The sequence below is a fragment of the Azolla caroliniana genome, unplaced genomic scaffold (genome assembly GCF_043228905.1).
Source record: "Azolla caroliniana isolate FFs.n. ecotype wild unplaced genomic scaffold, voAzoCaro1.0.p SCAF_53, whole genome shotgun sequence".
Lineage (NCBI taxonomy): Eukaryota > Viridiplantae > Streptophyta > Polypodiopsida > Salviniales > Salviniaceae > Azolla > Azolla caroliniana.
The window spans coordinates 141,528-164,248 of NW_028230488.1; the positions used below are offsets into that span (position 1 = coordinate 141,528).

Below are 22,721 nucleotides of genomic sequence, written 5' to 3' on the forward strand. Positions count from 1 at the left end.
GACTCAGATAGGACCTTAGCTTCTTCAGCTGCTGCCCACCGTAGCACCCATCCAGAGGCGAGATTGCCGTCAATTCGAAGACCTCTGACTCTTCTATTGCACTCTCCATACTAGAACAAACAGTCTGCGAGAGAAGTTCAGGAATGAATTTAAAACATCCGGATGAAGTTTCCATTGAATATACAAATACATTGTATGCATATGCATATGCATATACATTGTATGCACATACATCGTACACATACATCATACACATACATTATATATTATATGCATATACATTGTATGCATATGCATATACATTGTATGCATATGCATATACATTGTATGCATATGCATATACATTGTATGCATATGCATATGCATATACATTGTATGGACATACATCATCCACATACATCATAAAAATACATTATATATTATATGCATATACATTGTATGCATATGCATAGACATTGTATGCATATGCATATACATTGTATGCATATGCATATACATTGTATGCATATGCATAGACGTTGTATGCATATGCATATACATTGTATGCATATGCAGCATAGACATTGTATGCATATGCATAGACATTGTATGCATATGCATATACATTGTATGCATATGCATATACATTGTATGCATATGCATATACATTGTATGCATATGCATATGCATATACATTGTATGCACATGCATATGCATATACATTGTATGCACATACATCATACACATACATTATATATTATATGCATAGACATTGTATGCATATGGATATGCATATAATATATATGTATATGCATATGCATATACATTGTATGCACATACATCATACACATACATTATATATTATATGCATAGACATTGTATGCATATGGATATACATTGTATGTATATGCATATGCATATACATATATATTATATGCATATACATTGTATGCACATACATCATACACATACATCATACACATACATTATATACATATGCATATACATATATATTATATGCATATAGATTGTATGCATATGCATATACATTGTATGCATATGCATATACATTGTATGCATATGCATATGCATATACATTGTATGCATATGCATATGCATATACATTGTATGCATATGCATATGCATATACATTGTATGCATATGCATATGCATATACATTGTATGCATATGCATATGCATATACATTGTATGCATACACATATATATTATATGCATATACATTGTACACATACATCATACACATACATCATACACATACATCATACACATACATCATACACATATATCATACACATACATCATACACATATATCATACACATACATTATATACATATGCATATACATATATATTATATGCATATAGATTGTATGCATATGCATATACATTGTATGCACATACATCATACACATACATTATATACATATGCATATACATATATATTATATGCATATAGATTGTATGCATATGCATATAGATTGTATGCATATGCATATACATATATATTATATGCACATGCATACACATTGTATGCACATGCATACACATTGTATGCACATGCATATATATTATATGCACATGCATACACATTGTATGCACATGCATACACATTGTATGCACATGCATACACATTGTATGCACATGCATACACATTGTATGCACATGCATACACATTGTATGCACATGCATACACATTGTATGCACATGCATCATACGCATACATCATACATCATATATATGTTTATTTATTTAATTATTTACATCACAACATGAAGAATAAATATATTGACCTTGAGGGAGGTGATTATGTGTGCTTTGGAAGGTTCAGAGGAAGCGGCGGTTAGGCAGAAGGAACTTCTGTATCTTCGCATGTGGATGCGTTGGGGAGGAGAAGGAAGAGGTAGCCGGGGGGAGCATGGAGGAGTCCTGCTGCTGGAAGCATGCGGAGATGGGCCAACGAAGAAGGATGCCAACGCTCTGGCATCAGAGGCCCAAGGCATTTTGAAGAAGAAGAAGAAGAAGAAGAAGAAGAAGAAGAAGACAGTGTGTGTGTCTGTGTCTCTGTCTATGTTTGCTGTTGAGTGAAGAAGAAGAAGAAGTAGATGGTTTTGTGAAAGTTTTTGAGTGTTTGGAAATGGATATTTGAAATTTTAAAATGTTCTCTCTAGCAAGTATTGGATCATTGATCTACTTTGGACGCAACTTGCCAAGCAAAGCAACAACGTGGACGACAACCTCAGTTATGTGCAAGAGAGAGATTACATTTTCAAATGGATCTCCTGCCCCACGACCATTTATCTTGATACTTCAATATCAATGGATGTTGGAAATGTGTGATCAATTTTCGTAAAACAACTTTTGGGCAATCGTCTCCACATTTTAAAGAGATCAAATTGAGTTGCCATTATGTGTTGTCCTTGCCCCAAACCTCATTATGAGGGGTCAAATCATGAACAAAGTGCATTAGGAACTTGCTTGAATTTCATATTCACAAGGATGTCTAAGGTGGGGCCAAATGGCATAGTCATTGATAAGTGTTGGGCATCGTATAATGTTATATTTAATGTGGTTGCAAGAGACCGTCAATGTTTGATTGTTGCAAATGGGCATGGCTCGCAAACACATTATCGCCATTTGTTGTGTCAGTTCCACGCAAAAAAAAATCATGGGGTCCCACTTGTTGCCCAAAATAAGTGTTGGCGAGAGAAACCGCCTTTTATCAATGGATGTGTCTGATGCTAGTGCGGGTTTCACTATCAAGTACACTACCTTGAGACAAATAATGAACTGATCTAATGCTGATCTTGTGCATGTCTTAATCAAGGATAGTGAAACCCGCACTAGCATCAGAGGGATCGTCATAATATAGTACATGCAATGACAAAAAATATTCAAAATGTTTTTGGTCTTTAACTTTGGAGATTTTGGTCTCCAAAATCAAACCTTAGAAACTTTTTGTGGTTGGCAATGTGTGGAATTTGAAGTTTTAAGTATTTTCAAAACACGTTTTTAGTTTTTTTGTGGTTGAAATTTATATTAATTGTTATTTTGGTAGTGGAAATTTTAATGTTTTGATGACAAAGGTTGTCAGAATCGGGCTATGGGAAACTCCCGTACTCTTTTAGATAAAGATCTAATAGTGCAAATTGCACTTGGCCTCTGAAATGCGCCCTACACCGTTGTGACCGTGATTCCCTCACCAAGCCTTATTATCAGTTGGATGCAAATAAACACCAGCCTTCTACATACAAACATACATATACTTTATGAGCCCGCCGAATCCCACGAAAACTAGAGATTGTGAGTTACATACATATGTAGAAACCTCTAATTGTGTCATGTGGCCAAAAGACCCTTTTGCTCATCCAACAAGTGAACGGTGTTCCCATTAGTCGGTCCTATGAAAGAGTTGCGAGTAATTTCACAAGTTTTCTCACTCTTTCTCTATATGTGTGCATGTGCATGCATGTGTGGATGCATGTCTGTCTCAGGGTATGTTAGGGTTTTTATGTAGTTTTTATGCCAAGGGTTTTGTTTATGATGAAACTAGGTGTCGCGTCGTGACATATCTGGATGATCGTGATGGCCACATACACAGAAGCATTAATTAGATGTTTTTGATCCTTGCCCCGATGACACAATGACTCACCTTTGTTTGTTTACACAGTACATTGTCATATAACAATTATCCCCATATTTGCAATCCTATTCTAAAAGCGTGAACATCATGGTTGGTTTTGACACATTGAATCCTTTCTTCTTCTTCTTTTTAATAACAAGCTCCTCCCCCTTCTTCGCAATGTGTTGTTTAATTAGCAAACGATTAGCACACATGTGGTTAGGCCGCCATAAAACTCTGCATGGTTTACAATTGTTTTTATTACGATCTTCGAAGGATTTATTTGAATGTATTCCTTTGTCTTTACACATATAGATTGTTCACCTTTCATGTTGGCAATGCGCAAACAAAAGAGAGGTATTTGGCTTGACTCAGAGTCACATGGAAGTTCGAGAAACATGTCTTTCACATAGCGAATTCTTGTGGTATTGAATTGAAGGTATTGCCAACCCAATCCAACCAGCCCGTATCCTACCGAATTGAACCATATCATAGTGAATTAAGCCTAATTAAACCAAACCATACTAAATTAAACCAAATCAATCCAATTCAACCAACCCAATACGAATTCTTGTGGTATTGAATTGAAGGTGTTGCCAACCCAATCCAACCAACCCAATATCCTACCAAATTGAACCATATCATAGTGAATTAAGCATAATTAAACCATATCATACCAAATCAAACATACTATACCATACCATACCAAATTAAACCAAATCAAACATACTATAGCATACCAAACCAAATTAAACTAAATCAAACATACCATACCATACCAAATTAAACCAAATCAAACATACTATAGCATACCAAACCAAATTAAACTAAATCAAACATACCATACCATACCAAATTAAACCAAATCAAACATACTATAGCATACCAAACCAAATTAATCTAAATCAAACATACCATACCATACCAAACCAAATTAAACTAAATCAAACATACCATACCATACCAAATTAAACCAAATCAAACATACTATAGCATACCAAACCAAATTAAACTAAATCAAACATACCATACCATACCAAATTAAACTAAATCAAACATACCATACCATACCAAATTAAACTAAATCAAATATACCATACCATAGCAAATTAAACCAAATCAAACATACTATAGCATACCATACCAAATTAAACTAAATCAAACATACCATACCATACCATAGCAAATTAAACCAAATCAAACATACTATAGCATACCATACAACTAAATCAAACATACCATAGCATACCATACAACTAAATCAAACATACCATACCATACCAACTTAAACCAAATCAAACATACTATAGCATACCAAACCAAATTAAACTAAATCAAACATACCATACCATACCAAATTAAACCAAATCAAACATACTATAGCATACCAAACCAAATTAAATTAAATCAAACATACCATACCATACCAAATTAAACTAAATCAAACATACCATACCATACCAAATTAAACCAAATCAAACATACCATACCATACCAAATTATGACGATCCCTCTGATGCTAGTGCGGGTAAGATAAGGATTTTAGTATTTCTCTTAAGGCTATTGAGGGCTAAGAGAAGGTGGTATGGGGGTTTAACATACTTAATTTTAGTGTTTAGTAGTTGTTCTTGTAGGATACTATTGTATTTTTCAATAAGGGTTTCTAAGGGAAGGTATTTAGATGGAGGGTTCCAGCTGGGGTTAGGTAATTTGAAGGGATTCGGTGGGGTAGTATCATTATTTTTAAAGAAGTGTCTAAGGCGTAGTGATCTACTAAGGTTGGTATATTCTTTAAGGATATTTTGAGGGGAGGGTGGGGGGGGGGGGGAAGGGGGGGGTGTATTTTAGTCCTAAGTTTAATAATTGTGTTTCGTTTTTACTAAGTGTGTAAGCGGACAAGTTATGTAGACTAAGACTAGTACGAGGGGTATAAGCTAAAGGTTTCCAAAATTTAGTCCTAGGTCTATTCCTGCGGGTTTTCTTAGAGGTAGGGTAAAACATGAATTTTTTATTATTAGTATTCCCCAACCACATAAAAGTGTCAGGGGTTGAGGTTTGTCTATTGAGAAGGTAGAAGATTCGTTTTCTAGGATGTATGGCGTGTCTAAAGTGTCTATTCACACGTTTAGCACACCGTGTTAGACGTATTTTGGTCGGGCTATGGGAGGGTTTGAGGAGGGGGTATGTGAATGATTTTGAGTATTATGGTGTCTATTATGAGGCCTATGATTTATGTGGGGATATGATGTAGTAATATTTTTTGGAGGGGGAGGGGTAGTGTTAACATTATTAAAAGGATAGGGCGTGGTATTAATTTTTGGAGGGGGGAGGGTATTATGTATTAAGAAAGAAGGGGGAGGGTTAATAGAGGAATTAGAGAAATATGGGGGAGGGATAATAGAGGAAGTAGGGGGAAGGGTATGAGTAAAATGCGGGGGAGGAGTATACGAAAAATTAGTGTAAATAGGTGGAGGGGAATATGTGTAATTTGAAGAAACGAAAGAGATGGAGATCCCATTAGATAATCGACTGTGCTTGCACCCCCTTTTGGGTTCCAACATGTCAAAGCATCTTATCCAGGCCATTGTGACAAGCCATTATATATCACAAGTCCATGCGCGCTTCCCAAGGCTAGAAAGTGTTTTCCATATTCAATTATAGCACTCATATCTTGAACTTTTCTCTTTAGACCAACCTCTTCTGCCATAGCTTCTCCATAGCCAGCCTCGTCGGTGTTAAATATAGTTGTTTGTTCATCCTTGGTTCGTGCATTAAAATCTCCTAATAGTATTATATCCCCCATAGTAGCAAATCTTATGATATCATCATATAGTGTTCGATATGGTGATTCACCTAGAGGTGCAAACCTTGAATAGGCAGGTGGAAAGTAGCAAATTGCAATATATAGCTCCCTAAGATCCCCTCTTTTTATGCATATCCACATGTAACGTGCATCCACATCCTTATGTACAACATGCACTCTACCATGGAGCTCCTCTTTGTATAGCATAGCCACTCCTCCCGAACCTCTAGTGCTTCCTCATTTCTTCCTTTAGTGCTATTTCAATATCTTCTCTAATAAGGTTGATCTCTTGCGCAATCAAATGGCGTAAAAGATCATGTTTCCCATTTTCGACATCGAATGGAATGTCGGATGGGGCCCGCATTCTAGGTTCCTTATGCGCCCTTCTGACGCTATTCAGGTCCCGTCCTTTTCGTCTATGATATCTTCTTGTGGTCTTCAATAGATTTGGACCCTCGTCATGCGTGTTAAGATCCATCTTTTCAGTGTCTGTCCCTTCGGACTCTATGGTGTCAGATGTTGAGGGCAGAAAGAATAGAAATTACTACGGGGCAGAAAGAATACAGGAACAGAGTTGGCAGAAGATACAGGAAATCAAATTTGGAAGAGAACGCACAAGATCAGGCATTGCAGAAAACACAGAGGACAGACATTTCAAAAAAGACAGACAGAGTCAGAACCCTAAACGCAAACCCAAAACCCTAAACGCAGAGCATAAACCCTACACTCGGGAGAGAAGAGAGAGAGAGAGAGAGAGAGAGAGAGAGAGAGAGAGTGAGCCGAAGAGGATGTTGTCTCTGTTGTAACCGCCACCTGTGGCGAAGACAGTGAACAAGAGGTCGTTGCCTCTGTGTTCATCTATTGTATATTGTAATATAGTGATAGTTTGCAGTCTGTGGACTGCCGTGGTTTTTCCCGCGTTTGGGTTTTCCACGTAAACATCCTATGTGCTCTTCTCTTTACTGTGTCGTGCATACATTACCCATTTTTCTGTGTTTGATCCTAGACTCGGTTGTGGCCGAGCGTTGTTTTCGGGAGCGTGTAGTCCTTACATTGTTCTAGGTAGAGACATCAATGTGGGTAGCATAGTTTTCTTCACAGGTATAAAAATATTTTGCTTCTCATACAGGTTAGTGTCAAGGTTACTCTACTCAACTTTTTTGTTACACAAGAAGGACTTGAAGAGCAACTTCTAGGACAGGTTGTGACAAAAGAACGACCAGATCTTGCTGAAATGAAGAATCATCTAACTATTTCCAATGCAAATATGAAACGGGAACTTAAAGAGATTGAGTCACAAATTCTTCATCTTTTGTCAAAAGCACAAGTTAGTGTCCTCTAAAAATCTGTGACAGGCTTTTCAGTTATTCAATTTTTTAATATTTAATAAGTAATCTATTGATAGCATGATAATGAAATTTCATATCTATGCATAATTATTTTCAGGGAAACATTCTGGATGATGAAGTCCTTATCAATACTCTTGCTCAGTCAAAGGTAACATCAAATGTTATCAAAATAAAGGTTGCAGAAGCTGAGAAAACAGAAATAGCCATTGATGAAACAAGAGAGGCATGTATTATTGCTCAATATTATGCTCTAAATGGAATCCCAAAATTGTTAGCGCTGATGAAATCTATCTGTTTTTGTCTTACAGGGTTACCGTAAAGTCGCAACAAGAGCATCACAATTGTTCTTTTGTATATCAGATTTGGTTTCTGTTGATCCCATGTATCAATATAGCCTAACTTGGTTCATATCATTGTTCAATCGAGCTATGGATGGTGCTACGCAAGCATCAATAATAGAGAAGAGAGTGCAAAATTTAAATGAGTATTTTACATATTTGCTTTATGTGAATGTGTGCCGGTCGCTCTTTGAAAAGCATAAGTTGATGTTCTCTCTAATGCTATGTATCAAGATTTTACAGGTTTGAGCATCTCCTATATTTCCACTACTGTCTATGTGTCTTTTCCCAGAACCTATTTTGCTTCATGTTGAAAATGGGAATTGTAAAGAAAGATATATTAATAACTATTTCCCAATCTTACTGAGACACCATAGGATAAAATGCTTTCATGGGGGCAAACATGCAACACAGGCCATTTTTTCCATGTTAAGTAGCTTGAGAGTTCTAGATTTCAAGCTGTAGAATCAGGCACCCTTTTCATACTATACCTATGTAATCCGTTTTTACTTAGACCATTGCCGTCATTCCAGTGTTAATTTCCTAGCTGTAGGAAGATATTTTCCAAAGTTTTGAGTTTATTTCAAATCTTTTCCATTTTCCCAGTGTAATAACAGCTTTGTAGTCAATGTTTGGTGTTCTAATTAGATTGAGGATGTTGGTGGTACTAGCAACCACATGCTCTACTAGTGAAATAGTCAAAATGAGACAATAGTATTAGATAAAATTTCTGGATTGGACTCAAAAGGCCATTTTGGCATTGTAAAAAACTTTAATAAAAGCTTGCTTTCTTTCTTTCCATCCTCACTCCATAGATGTAACTGATTGCTGTAAAGAACCTAACTCTCGTAGAGTGCGTAGTGTGTGTGTGAGAGTGGGTGTGTGAGCAAGAGAAGGAATCAGAGAAAATAAGCATAAATAATCAAATACACAATAGGGGGATGACAGCTTATGCACTGAAGAGAAAACTATATTAATCAACTAAAGATCAACTAAACACAATGCGTCAAGAGGGTTTTATATACAAATCCTCAAGTGATTGTTGGGAATCTAATCAAGATATCCACTCGAGTGTCTTATATTCGTGGACCACATTTACACGTGACAACTAACTAGACATCACAATCTAGTTCTTCGTGTAACTACATAGTTCACACAGATTACAATAAAGTGTGTTTTTCTTCATAAGCACATGTTCAGACAAGTTGAGCTTGATTCTCAAAAATTGCTAATAATTACTGGATTCACTTCATTGTTTGCAATAGATGCAGAAGGCAATGTGACCGCGCCATTGTTTTTTAGCTAATAAGATGCAGCTTCTTTTTTGATATAGGAAAAGGGATGTGTAGATCCTGTTGAGTGGCGGTTCTTGCTCGCAGGAGCCACATCATCTACAATGTCACAGCCTAACCCTGCTCCAGAATGGCTGACTGACAAGGTATTTAAGAAATATTGTGATCTTTCTCTTGAACATGTTTGTATGTTTGTTAAGCATCTTACCAGAAGTTTGGTTCTGCAGTCATGGATTGAGATATTACAGCTTAGCCAGTCAAAGAATCTCAAAGGTTTTGAGCAGCATTTTATTGAAAACATATCACATTATAAAAGGATTTTTGATAGCTCAGAAGCTCATCAAGAACCACTTCCAGAAGACTGGAATAACAAATTAAACAAACTGCAAAAATTGCTCATACTTCGGTGTATCCGTGTTGATAAGGCACTTCTGGGAATACAGGTACTGACTAGCCTTGATTCATTTGTTAATCTTGATTCATTGGTTTAGGTATCCATCAATGGAATGGTTAAGCTACCGAATCTTCTCTACATATATTTCATACTAATTTGAAAATAATAACCAAATGTTTTCTATAGGATTTTGTATCGGAAAACCTAGGTCAGCGCTTTATCGAGCCACCTGCATTTGACCTTGCTGGATGTTATAAAGATGGGTCTCCTTCATCACCGCTCATTTTTGTGCTTTCTTCTGGAGCTGATCCCATGGCTGATCTCCTGAAGCTAGCAGAAGACCTTCGGTTTACTAAGAAATTTGAGAAGGTATTGAATCCATAGAACTCCCTTTGTTTAAAATACATGTTATGGAGAAACTCAGTTTGGGCAAGCTGGTGGCAGATGATTACAAATATAGAAACCCAGTTCTCTCTTAAAATGCTTACATATCATTGCTTTTTCTGTGTTTTATTCCTAGGTTTCTCTTGGACAAGGTCAAGGACCCAAAGCAGAAAAGCTTCTTGAACTAGGGATGGATCGTGGCATGTGGGTATGCCTTCAGAATTGTCACTTGTCACAATCATGGATGCCTGCTCTTGAGCGTATTGTTGATAACATCGATCCAGAAAAGGTAGTACTATAGAATTCAGATTTTTCTTTGAACCAGATTTGAGAATTTCTTTGTTCTTACTTTTAATATTTCATGTTTATACACTCAGGTGCATAAAGACTTTCGGCTCTGGTTAACCAGCATGCCTAGTCCTGATTTCCCTGTTTCAATTCTTCAAAATGGTGTAAAAATGACTTTGGAACCTCCAAAGGGTTTGAAGTCAAACCTAGCGCGGTCATACATGAGATATACTGACAAGGTCCTGAATGACTGTGCCAAACCAGATGTATGGAAGAAGTTTTTGTTTGCGACATGTTTATTCCATGCTGTTATTCAAGAAAGAAGGAAATTTGGTGCTTTAGGATGGAATATAAGGTATGAATTCACAGATGGAGATCTAGCTGTTTGCCAGACTCAAATTCGGATGTTTCTAAACGAATACAACGAAATTCCGTATAAGGTAGTTTCCTACACTATTTATCCTGATTCGCCATAGCAAGAGAAATTTTTGTTTTGTCATTGATTGGATGTGTCGATATTCAGGTTATCCGGTTTCTTTGTGGAGAAATCAACTATGGTGGTCGTGTCACGGATGATAAGGATAGGCGACTTATGAATAATCTGCTTCTCAAGTTTATTATTCCAGAGGTTTTCTACTGTCTCTTATCACACAAGCAAAGAAATGTCTTTATATAATTAGTCTTACAGACAAAGAAGCAATCTTGACATTCAATTTACTTAACTCTGATGCAGATTATAGTTGAAACAAAACACAGCTTCAGTGAGTCTGGAGTATATATTATCCCTGATGCAACAAATGTCAATGGATTTGCCGCATACATTAAAGAGCTTCCACTGGCGCCAAAGCCAGAGATATTTGGTCTTCATGAGAATGCTGACATCACATGTGATCAAAATGAATCATATGATGTTTTTAACACATTATTATCATTTCAACCAAGAGAAAGAGCGACTGGAACAGGTGGCATGTCACGAGAGGAGACCATTGAGAAGTCATGCCAGGATATTCTTGCTAAGCTACCCCCTATATATGATGTTGAAGATGTTCTACGCAAATATCCAACAATGTATACAGAGAGTATGAACACAGTTCTGACACAAGAATGCATCAGATACAATGGCTTGCTCAATGTCATGCGGGTCTCCTTGAGAGAAGTACTAAAAGCACTGAAGGGGTTAGTGATGATGTCTCCTGACTTGGAAATGCTTTGCACTAGCATCTTCAACAATCAGGTTATCACCACTCTCAATATGTATGTTTAGTTTATTCACAATAGTCGTTTGCCGCATGGAAATGACCTTAATTATATTAAAATTTTCAGGTTCCAGACCTTTGGGCAAGCAAAGCCTATCCATCATTAAAGCCACTTGCTTCATGGGTGATAGATCTCCTTCAGAGAACAGAATTCATACAAGAATGGATAGATAAGGGGGCCCCTGCTGTATACTGGATATCTGGGTTCTTTTTCCCTCAGGTAGGACTTCAGTATTACGTTCAGTATTATGTTCAAAAAACAATAAATGAAATGTTTCGTGACCTACACAAGTGTACTCAACAATGTCAATTTGACGCCTAAGAGTAAATGGGAACCTTGTTTTCAGGCCTTCTTGACAGGAACCCTTCAGAATTTTGCAAGAAAGTATAGATATCCCATCGATACTGTTGGCTTTGATTTCATCGTTGAAGATAGTCAAACAGCTAAAACAATCCAAAAACCACCTGAAGATGGATGTTATATCCGAGGTTTATTTCTTGAAGGATGTCGTTGGGATTATCAAGAACATATGTTGACAGAGTCTAGACCAAAGGAATTATATAGTGAGCTCCCGATTATGTGGCTAAAGCCTGTGCAGTTCAGAAAACCTCCAGAGAGCGGTATCTATGAATGTCCTGTTTACAAGACATTATTACGTGCAGGTCTCTCTCTCTCTCTCTCTCTCTCTCTCTCTCTCTCTCTCTCTCTCTTAAAAGAAGCTAATATATCTTTCTCTCTCTCAAAATATAGCTAACAAGTAAAATTATTCTTGTAACTTCTCTTTTTGTATTTGTGTGAATGTTAAAAATGTTACCATGTGCAGGAACTTTGTCAACAACTGGTCATTCAACAAACTTTGTGATGTATTTGGAATTGCCGACTGATAAGCCCCAATCACATTGGATAAATCGTGGAGTCGGCCTCTTTACATCGCTTGCATACTAATACAATGAGGCAATCTCTACCATTTCCATTCTATGGAGGACGATTTCAAGAGGTTTTTAAATGGTTGTATTACAACTTTTCGTGCTTGACATTTCAAGAGCCAACTTCTATTTTAAAGTCATCTTTTTTATAAATGGGATTCTTCAAAAAATAGAGCTTGGGGATTGGATTTCTCAACGTACTTGCAGCAAAATCAAAAGCATTGGAATTCGCAAATGGTGTTTCAAGAGTATTTACAGAGTCTACAATAGACGACATGCAATGTTTGTTGAAGTTTGGAAAAGGGTAAGTTGAGAGATAAATATCGCTTTTCTCCGAGTTCGGATAAAGGATGTAATCATCAACAATCTATGCGTTATTAAGCTTTGTACATGTTGAGGTGCCTCTATAGATTTACATTCTCATGCAAACTTTTCCCATATGGCATTCGTTATTGCGATGTATTTCGAGTAAAAACATTGTAACTTCTTGGTTGGGGAAACTAGTGAAGTATATTGCATATAGTGAGATTCCGCTACATATGCATGGGTTTCCAAACACGTGAAAAATACACTTTGTAATATTTTCAAATTTACAAAGGGTATTTTCAAATATTACAAAAAGTATTTTTCACATTGCCCTTCATACCATACCATACCAAATTAAACCAAATCAAACATACTATAGCATACCAAACCAAATTAAACTAAATCAAACATACCATACCATACCATACCAAATTAAACCAAATCAAACATACTATAGCATACCAAACCAAATTAAACTAAATCAAACATACCATACCATACCAAATTAAACCAAATCAAACATACTATAGCATACCAAACCAAATTAAACTAAATCAAACATACCATACCATACCAAACCAAATTAAACTAAATCAAACATACCATACCATACCAAATTAAACCAAATCAAACATACCTGTAGGCAACAAGAACTTAAATGTTGAACGTCTGTTAAATTAATGGGTAAACCAATAATGCTGATATTAACAAAACTTGTCTATTAAATGCAAAAAAGGGATCTATGAAAAGCTGACTACAGATGTAATCTGGCTACGGATTAAAATCGTTGAAAGCGCCCTCAACTAATGGTAAGCTATGTAGGAGACATGTGGGGTGTACATGAGAGAGATCTAAAAACTCTTACATGGGAGAGCTCACTCTAATCCTTTGGAAATCTGGAGCCTAGTAAAATTATTACTGTTTGCTGTTTTCCCCAATGGATCCAGAGAGAGTACTTTCAAAAAATTTAAGATTCCAGTCATCTTACATGCTGGACACATGAACACACACTGATTGTACTTGATGTTTAATAGAACTATGTGTGAGGGTTTATTGAGACTCAGGGTACACCCCCCATTATTGTGCCTATTCTCCAGACATGAGACCCTTCCTTTACGATTAACTATTGCATTATCATCGGTTGCATAAAAACTTGGCATTATCATCTGTTTCTCAGGTTTCCTACATATACCATTTTCCCTTCATAGACCAAAACATTTAACTGTTGATCATTTCGTTAACTAAAACTTATTATGGTAAAAATTCAACTTCAAAGGAAAACGCTATATTGTTGTTTTGTGGACTTCAAGAAAGCCTTTGACACTATACCAGGGAGTGAGCTTGGGAAAAGAATGATAGAGATAAGAATGTCATTAGTGTATAGAGCAGTTGTAGCACAATTGTATGAGCAAGTTGCCAATTGAAAATGGATAGTAGTTTCTCAAACTACTTTTTGAGCAAAATAGGGGTCAAAGCAAGGGTGTCCACTCTCTCCCACACTCTTTGGTCTATGCATCGATATCCCACTAGTAACCTATATGAGCAAGTTAAGTGCAAATTGAAAGTAGATAGTGGTTTGCCAAACTACGTTTTGAGCATCATGGGTATCAAGCAAGGGTATCCATTCTCTCTTACACTCTTTGGTCTATACATCGTTAAAATTGAAAAAATAGTAAAGTAAGGTTGCAAAAGAAAAAGAATCGGATGGCCTAAAACTCATACATGAGCTCTCCTATATGCTAATGATGTTTTTGTAAAGAACTAGAAGACAGAATGACAGTTTTCTGAAATATCTAAAGGTAGAGATATAGAAACTAAAACAATTATGGGGTTTAACACATAGGAGGGATTAAAGAAGTAGAAGTATTTTTACAAAATAAAAGCCTACCATTGAAAAAACATACAAGATAGGAGTGCACACACACATATATATATATGCGCTATCCAAGATACATAGAATATGCTTTTAGAAAAGGTGCTTTAAATGCTGATGGGACAGCTAAGTCATGGCCTCATAAATACCTATTCTATGCTGAGTGGGAATCTTGTCCAAGTATCTCATTCAAAGTATAGAATATTCTTTTAGAAGTTGTAGTACAGTTCTGAAAACGAGACTGTACAACTTTAACATAAAATAGAAAATATTAAATAATATAAAAACATTTTTCTAGTTTAGTTAGAGAAACCTAAAGGGCCCTTAATCCCAAGAGTTTTATTCCAATATACTTTGGATGATATGCAATACGTACTTGATGTATTTGGATACATTTTGTCAAATCAATGGACTATTGTTAATGATGGCAATAAAGGTGATACAACTCAGACATTACCCCACTTTACATGCAAGAGAGAAGTTAGAACCAAAACAAGTGGTGCAAAGCATCAAATATCTATGTATGCTATGACAAGTGTGCTGGAATGTATTAAAGTTCCATCGACAAATAGATAGAATGTATGCTATGAGTCTAGGCTTCAAGTGTGCTAGAATAGTTATTATATGTTTGAGAATCAATGCAACCAAAGTGATACTCGAAGATGGGAAGTGAGATAATGTTATTCAATGCTATGTTGGTCCAAATGTTGTGTTATGGAGTGAGAGTGTGAGGTGGCACTATCTCACTTAGTGCATGGAATGAACTAGATAAAATCCATAAATTATAACTTGACAAGCTATTAGAAACAAGTGATCTATAGAGGTACAAGCCATGCAAAGAGTATTCAAGTATATCACAAAAGCCAAGAATATGCCTGGCCATAAATTGCCAAAACAAGCTGGAACATAGGATGCAAGGTACACAAACCAAGAAGAGCAAAATCTTCTTATCTAGTTGGATGCTTGACATGATGAAATGGTTTATGAGATGGGTAGTAAAAGATCTGTTGGTGCTCTCAAGTGATGCTATGAAGCATGTGATCAGCACGGATAGATTACTAGAGGCAGTAAGGATGAAGTGGCAAGATGCTAAAATGTCGAAATTGGAATATTGCAAATATTAACCCAATTTTGTCACCAATACAGGGTAAAAATGCCAGAATGTATCCTATCACATCTCACTATCCCCATGAGCCCAGAGAACATTAACACTCTTCAAACTTGCTCACACAAGTTAAGTGTTGATGTAGCATCATGGCATCCATCACCCAAATATGTAGATATGCAAGGTATGCAATAAAACCTGAGGAGGCTGAATCAGTTACATACTTATCCCATGCTCAGTGTATAAGGTAATTCACGAGAAATATGATGACTTGTTAGACGGGTATGATAATGTAAGTCTCATACTCAAATGTCCATCAACAATGTTGAGCATAAATATGCGTGCATTATTTTCACATCTAGAGTTTTTACTCCAACGTAATAACCCCCCTTCTTAGGAAGGAGTCACATACAACATGATATGTTGATTTGATCCCATGGGCCATACGTCAAAATTCACTTCCTCATGGACAATAAAATATCTATTCTATTGCCTTAGTGGTACAACATGATTTTCCATCCATGTGTACCACATTGTAGTTCATACACATTACCTCATCTCACTCATTTCAGTTGAAGAAAATATGAAGGATTAAATAGAATAAGTATAACAAAAAAGCCAAAGCCAAGGTAGTTCTACCTGCTTGCGGAACCTGCTGATATTACGTTTTGTTGTCAAACTTGGATGAGCTCCTGTCTAACAAGTATTATAAAATATATATATTACCATATGTGCAAATGCTCATAATTGAACAAATGGCTTATATATCACAAACAATGACCTTTCATTTTACCTCAATTGCATATTGTTCAGCAGGTAATCCAAAAGCATCCCAACCCATTCCCATTGGATGAAGAACATTAAACCCTTGCATGCGTTTGTACCTTGCAATAATATCAGTGGCTGTATAACCTTCAGGGTGTCCAACATGAAGACCTGATCCACTGTTAAACAGTCATGACCATGTAAATCATTAAGGGTTGATAAACCAAAACATAACATAATCAAACACCAGAGTAGAAAGAAAGAAAGAGTGTCCAACATGAAGACCTGCCCCATTATCGAACATTCATGACAATGCAAATCATCAAGCATTAATAAACTTAGATATCCCACACTAAACACCATAGTAGAAAGAAAGAAAGCTATATAACATATTTTAAGAGGCCAAAATAGTCTATAAACTGAACAGAAATCTTTGGGAACAAAATGTTTTCTCGTCTTTGGGAAAAACAAATCAAAATAATTATTGAGGAAACTGTTATGACAGTAGTAGGGTGCCAAAGAGCCTAGCACAAACAGAGAAAATTATACTAAAAAGCAACTATATTTCTTAGTGAGCCTCAAAGCCTTTAAATAGAGCGGGGTTTGTAACTGATACATTTATGAAAGGGGATAACATGTGCCTAGGAGCATAATGAGTAAAAGTCGTAAAGTAGTGGGGAGAAAAAACAATGTAGTAAATGTTGTAATGAAGTACTGGCAGGATTAGAAAGTCAAATGAGATAATTGATGGAATAAAGTGAATCTAGAGAGAGAAATGTGTAGTGTGCGTGTGTGCAGAAGGGAAAGATTAGTTCTAAGGCTGTCATCCTCCACCACCTCGGCTCCAGAATGGTGCTCCTAATTTGAGATGAATAAAGGGCTGATCAATTGTGTCCTTAGGAAGTGCCTTGTTAAAGAAGCCAGCCACATTGCCATAGATTACTTGCTATACCCAAGAAACTTGCATTTCTTACTCTTGGATTCAAATTTAGTAAGTGTAGTATCTGAAATATGAACATATTCATCAGATTCAAACACCCAAAGATGAGAAACTAAGAATTTGTGACCTGTAAATGCCTCTTCAAGGATCATTTCAGCAAGTGCCTTAGTAGGAGAATAGTTGATGATATAGACAGCTGTGTCGATAGCTTCACCCAAAAATGGAGAGAAAGATCAGATTGAGACAACACTCTCACCATTTCTTAACTGTCTTGTTCTTCCTTTCTACTACTAATTTTGTTGTGGAGAATTGGGGACAGAAAACTGACAAGCAATACCTTGTTGCCAAGAAAAGATACTAACAGAACATGAAATAAATTCACCACCATTGTTAGCTCTGATTTTGTTAACCTTCTTGAAGGTCTTTGTTTCAACTAGAGACACCCATTCTTGAAACCTAGAGAGTGCTTCAAATTTGGTTGAAGGTATGTGAACTCAGACTAGCTCCAAAATGGATGTGGCACAATAAGTTGCTTGAGAGAGAAATGGTTCTCAGTGGTGCTTCCCATGTGCACAAGCCACACATGAGGTATTGAAGAAATTTGAATGAGGAAGGCCATGCACCATTTGGGATGACGAGAGTCATAGTTGTGATGCCCAAAAGCAAGCACACAACAGCTACGGATCTTCTTGAGCTACTACGACATAACTTCAATGCAGATGTTATAGTAGATGAGACTTGGAGGATGGTAATGAGCTGTTGGAGCCGTGACGGTGACACAAGTCCATTTCCTTTTTATCACTGGTGGAAATTTGTAGGTTGTTGATGTCATCTCCAACTTAAGAGTTATTCAGATTATACATTTTGTTGACTAGAAGGAAAATTCAAAATGCATTACCCATGGATGAAGCCTCAAGCACCAACAGTAGGTTAGATGAAAGACAAGGTACAGATAATACATTTTGAATCATAGTTGTTTGTTGACCAGAAAGAGAATTCAAAAATACATTACTCATGTGTGAGGCCTCGGGACTTGAGGCATCTGCAATAGAAATGTGTGAGCTGTGAGGTCGAATATAACACAAGATAGACCTGTCAAGAGTCATATGACTTGTGCAAGCACTCTCCATAATCCAATGATCAAGAGAGGATACACTTCAGCTAGTCATAGGGGAAGAATTAAAGATGACACCCTAAGAAAGTTGTTTCTTTGGCAGTACATCTAGTGTTTGATCACAATACAAACCTAGGGTTGGTTGAGGATGGCTTTGTGGAATCATCCCTTTCATTTTCTAGCAATCAGGTTGGATGTGGACTTAATTATCCCAATGGCGATAAGTAAGATCTTTATGGGCTGGATTGTTGGTTGGTTTTGAAGAAGATTTATTAATGTTAGGAGATGCATTCTATTTGCCTTTGCCTTTATAATAGAGAAGATGCTACCTGTATCCAACGTCTTTGCCAATTACAGTAGGAAGATATACACGAATACCTCTAGAAGAAAGAATTTGCCAATTATGTCATCAAGGAGTGGAATCCGAAGCACGCTATGTTTGACACTGTAGTGTCTTTTATGAAATCAGAGGGAGATGCCATTGCCTCTTTAAACAAGGCTTTGGCCCGCTACGTAAGGTAATGGAATATTAGGACCAACGGTGCCTAGGTCTTTTCTTACTAGAACTCAAGAGACAGAGGGAAGCATTTGTAGTGTGATAGGGTAGCTCAAGACTTCTTCAAATCAGTTAGAGATTGAGATAGGAAAATATGCATGCAAATCTATTGAAGAATAAATCTGCCAATTACGCCATTGGGAGTGAAATTGGAAAGCATTAAGTTAGTCATGGCTTTGGTTTTTAGTTTTAAAAAAAGGAGGGAGATACCATTGCCTTTTTAAACAAAGCTTTGACCCAGTACAGAAGGTCAAGTGTGTTTAGGATTGTTCTCACAAGAATTCAAGAGACATAGTGAGAAGTTGTTGACGGACAACAACACAGCCACAACAGCTTATCGACGAAGGGCCATTACAGCTTGATTTTTCTCCATCACTCAATGCTACAAGTCAATCAGTTGGCTACACATGTGGAGTCTTGGCCAGGACACTTGAATGGGGTTAAATAGATTGGGCAATAGCAAATTGTCTTGTCATCTAGGCCACAGCATCTATCACCTTTGTAAGAACTAGAAGATAGAACGAAAGTTTTCTGAAATACTTAAAGGCAAAGATATAGAAACCAAAAACAAATATGGGGTTTCACACATAGAAAAGATTAAAGAAAGCAGAAGCAGATCTGCAAAATAAAAGGCCACTACTTAAAAAGCAATGTACAAGGTAGAAGTGCCCCATCTGCTCTCAGCCTGACCCACATGAATTGACCAGTCTCATCTCTATGAAAAATGTGGGTCAGAGGTTCTAACTCCTCTGTGAAAAGCAATGAAACTCCACTAGCCCAGTGATCCCCCCATATGTTGTCTGCAAGTGAGCTCCCATATGTATCCTATATCATTCTCGGAGGAGGATTACCCGATGCATCTCGACATAAGTTTACCAGAGATTTTGTTAGTGTGTCTAATTGGAGGGAATGAGGACTGAGTGTATACCTAGGATAGGGGAACATGTCGAGGACATAGAATTTAGGCTTTGAAGTGTCGACGGTGTCAGGAGTGTGGAACGTCTGGTTGGCTTCCCAGAAATGTTGCCATTTCTGTTCGATGACATGGAAGGGATAAGCTTTTCTGAGAGGAAGCAATGGAGTAGTTGGGCCACTTTCGGCGTCAGTTGAGGAAGTGGCGATGCTACAGAAGAGAGTGCGGCTTGACGTCCTTCTTCTTCTCCCACCGAACTGCTGGAACAACAAGTTGCAGCTAGTTGTGGCCTTGCAAGGTCGTGAGAGGATATTGAGGCAGCAAAGGGGACGCCTGAGGAGGAAAGAGGTGCAGCAGTTGAGGGAGGAGCTCAACATGCCGCCTTCCTGCAGGTGCTGCCAAGCTGGGATACTACTGCTCGCCATAGCCATAGCCATAGCCATAGCCATAGCCATAGCCATAGCTGCTCACTCACTCGTGGACATTAATTCATTCATTATTCATATATCTATGTACATATATCATCATCATCAAAATCATCATCATCATCTCTGTGTGGTCGGTCGGTCACGCAGACCAAAATACATGAACATACATATGTACATACATTCTTCATTTCTTTCTTATCTATCTAGTATCTAGTCAAGGGAGTTATTAAGAAGTTTTACAAGAGAACCATTTCGAATGCAAGTGGGCGGGCAATCACACACAAGAATCAACCAAACTCGTTAGTGCGGCTCTTTTATTGACACAACTATCAATAATTATTGACATAAAAGAGTTGATAGTTGTGTCAATAATTATTGACACAACTATCAACTCTTTTATGCATGGACAACAATTGGGGCAACCACAAAGGAGTCCATCCATCTCCCCATAACAATAGAACATGATGGATGTCCTATGTTGGTGGTGATGCAACATCCACATCTAACAACACTTGTGATGCATTATCGACCTCGAGAGCTCACCAATGACACTTTGGAGGCAATTTTAGTAATGACAAATAGTGTTTCACTCTTTGCGCTCATATACAACACTACTACTAGCCCATCCAATGACAAAGCTTGGTATGCCCGATCGATAACATTTGCTCCAACTCTCCTTGCGTCAACTCCCAGATGACAAGAAATCAAAGCTCAAGTTTATCATTTGGACACGAAACAGGTGTCTCCAAACTATCATCGTGATCCTCTCCAATAAGATCCTTTGAGGAAATCATGGTGTCCTTGATTTGGGGATGGTGACTATGTGAACAGACATTCAAACATATGGCAAACTAACCACTTGTTTCAATATCTTACTTGGGTGTTATACAAAAGCGCATCGTATGCATGCATGTGTAGGTGGAAACTCGTTGACATTGTGGACTAGGAAATGGGTGGGATGATCCAATATATATCAAAGAATGCATAGCGCGTGGGGTGTTGGAACAAAGAATATGTGAATCAGTATCTTGGCTTGTGAGATTTCAAACCTCCAACGCCTATGTTAGAAACAAGATGCTTCAAATTATTGAGCAAGGAACGATATATAACGTAAAATAACAACCAAGCAAGCAAGGATACACAGGTATGAATGAATGTATGATTTATCTTGAGCTTTTTAAGATATATTGTGTGCCTATAAGAGATTTGTTGAAGTTGGGGAGATATTTACAAGGGACACAATTGCATGCGAAGGAATTTAAGGGGAGATTGTGGAACATTCAAAAGCTAAAACATGGTGGCGAATAATGTGTCTTGTTGAAAGGAAAGTAGGGCAAGACAATCAAAGTGTTATCATAAACTCAAAGTCACGAAGATACACATGGCAAACATTTGGTGTTTGGCAATGCCTCTTATTAAATTTTGAAGGTGAAACTCCATCATGGGTTGTCTCTAATTAGTAGAAGATATTCTCTTAAAAAATCATTTGCATTGGGTAGGAGACATAGGAGTGAGAGGAAGTGAATTGTTGGAGGTGATTGTCAACGAAGTATGCCATGATCCACACAAAATGCCCAACCATGGGCATCACATCGAAAAGTTGACTAGTTGAGAGTGAAGCACACCTTTGGTGAGCATTGTGAAAATCTTACCATGTTCATCTATGTGGAAGAGGATAGAAGTTGGGACTGGTGGATATGTAGCCAAGAGTCGGTTGAACAATTTATCAATGACGCAACCATCTAATTAAGGTTAACCCTCCAAGGTGGTTATTTATCGGGGGGCTTCAAAAGGAAGTTTTGAACCTAATGAGCTTGACCCAACTCTAGGGACACAATTATCAATCAAGTTGTTGGTTGTCAACATACAACATTGGGTATAAGAGCATATCAATTTGTTGTTCAATGGAACTTCAAGGTAAAAGTGCGAGAGATGTGTGATGAGGGGTAGTTCAAAAAGCTCATGGTAATAAGCAAGAGGAACAACAAAATGTTTGTTGTTGTCCTCATTCCATTTTGTCCACATATTCCGGGAGTGTGCCATTGAGCTTGAACCAATAATTGGCCATAAA

The 22,721-nt window shown here is 37.2% G+C and overlaps 2 protein-coding genes across 2 annotated transcripts; one reads left to right on the forward strand and one right to left on the reverse strand.

The window, feature by feature from the left end:
• Positions 1-1,806: 1,806 nt before the first annotated feature.
• On the forward strand, positions 1,807-13,172 carry LOC147849471 (uncharacterized). Its single transcript, XM_087337503.1, has 15 exons — positions 1,807-1,996; positions 6,952-7,094; positions 7,552-7,749; positions 7,869-7,994; positions 8,080-8,352; positions 9,443-9,547; positions 9,629-9,844; positions 9,982-10,164; positions 10,316-10,468; positions 10,557-10,907; positions 10,991-11,095; positions 11,201-11,701; positions 11,791-11,943; positions 12,071-12,386; positions 12,548-13,172. The coding sequence occupies exons 1-15, from the start codon at positions 1,807-1,809 to the stop codon at positions 12,667-12,669; spliced, it is 3,135 nt and encodes a 1,044-aa protein (XP_087193629.1). The 3' UTR covers positions 12,670-13,172.
• Positions 13,173-16,492: 3,320 nt separating this feature from the next.
• Positions 16,493-20,662, reverse strand: LOC147849472 (leucine--tRNA ligase, chloroplastic/mitochondrial-like). Its single transcript, XM_087337508.1, has 3 exons — positions 20,238-20,662; positions 16,728-16,878; positions 16,493-16,630 (listed from the first exon to the last, which is right to left on the reverse strand). The coding sequence occupies exons 1-3, from the start codon at positions 20,657-20,659 to the stop codon at positions 16,526-16,528; spliced, it is 678 nt and encodes a 225-aa protein (XP_087193634.1). The 5' UTR covers positions 20,660-20,662; the 3' UTR covers positions 16,493-16,525.
• Between the last annotated feature and the right edge of the window lie 2,059 nt (positions 20,663-22,721).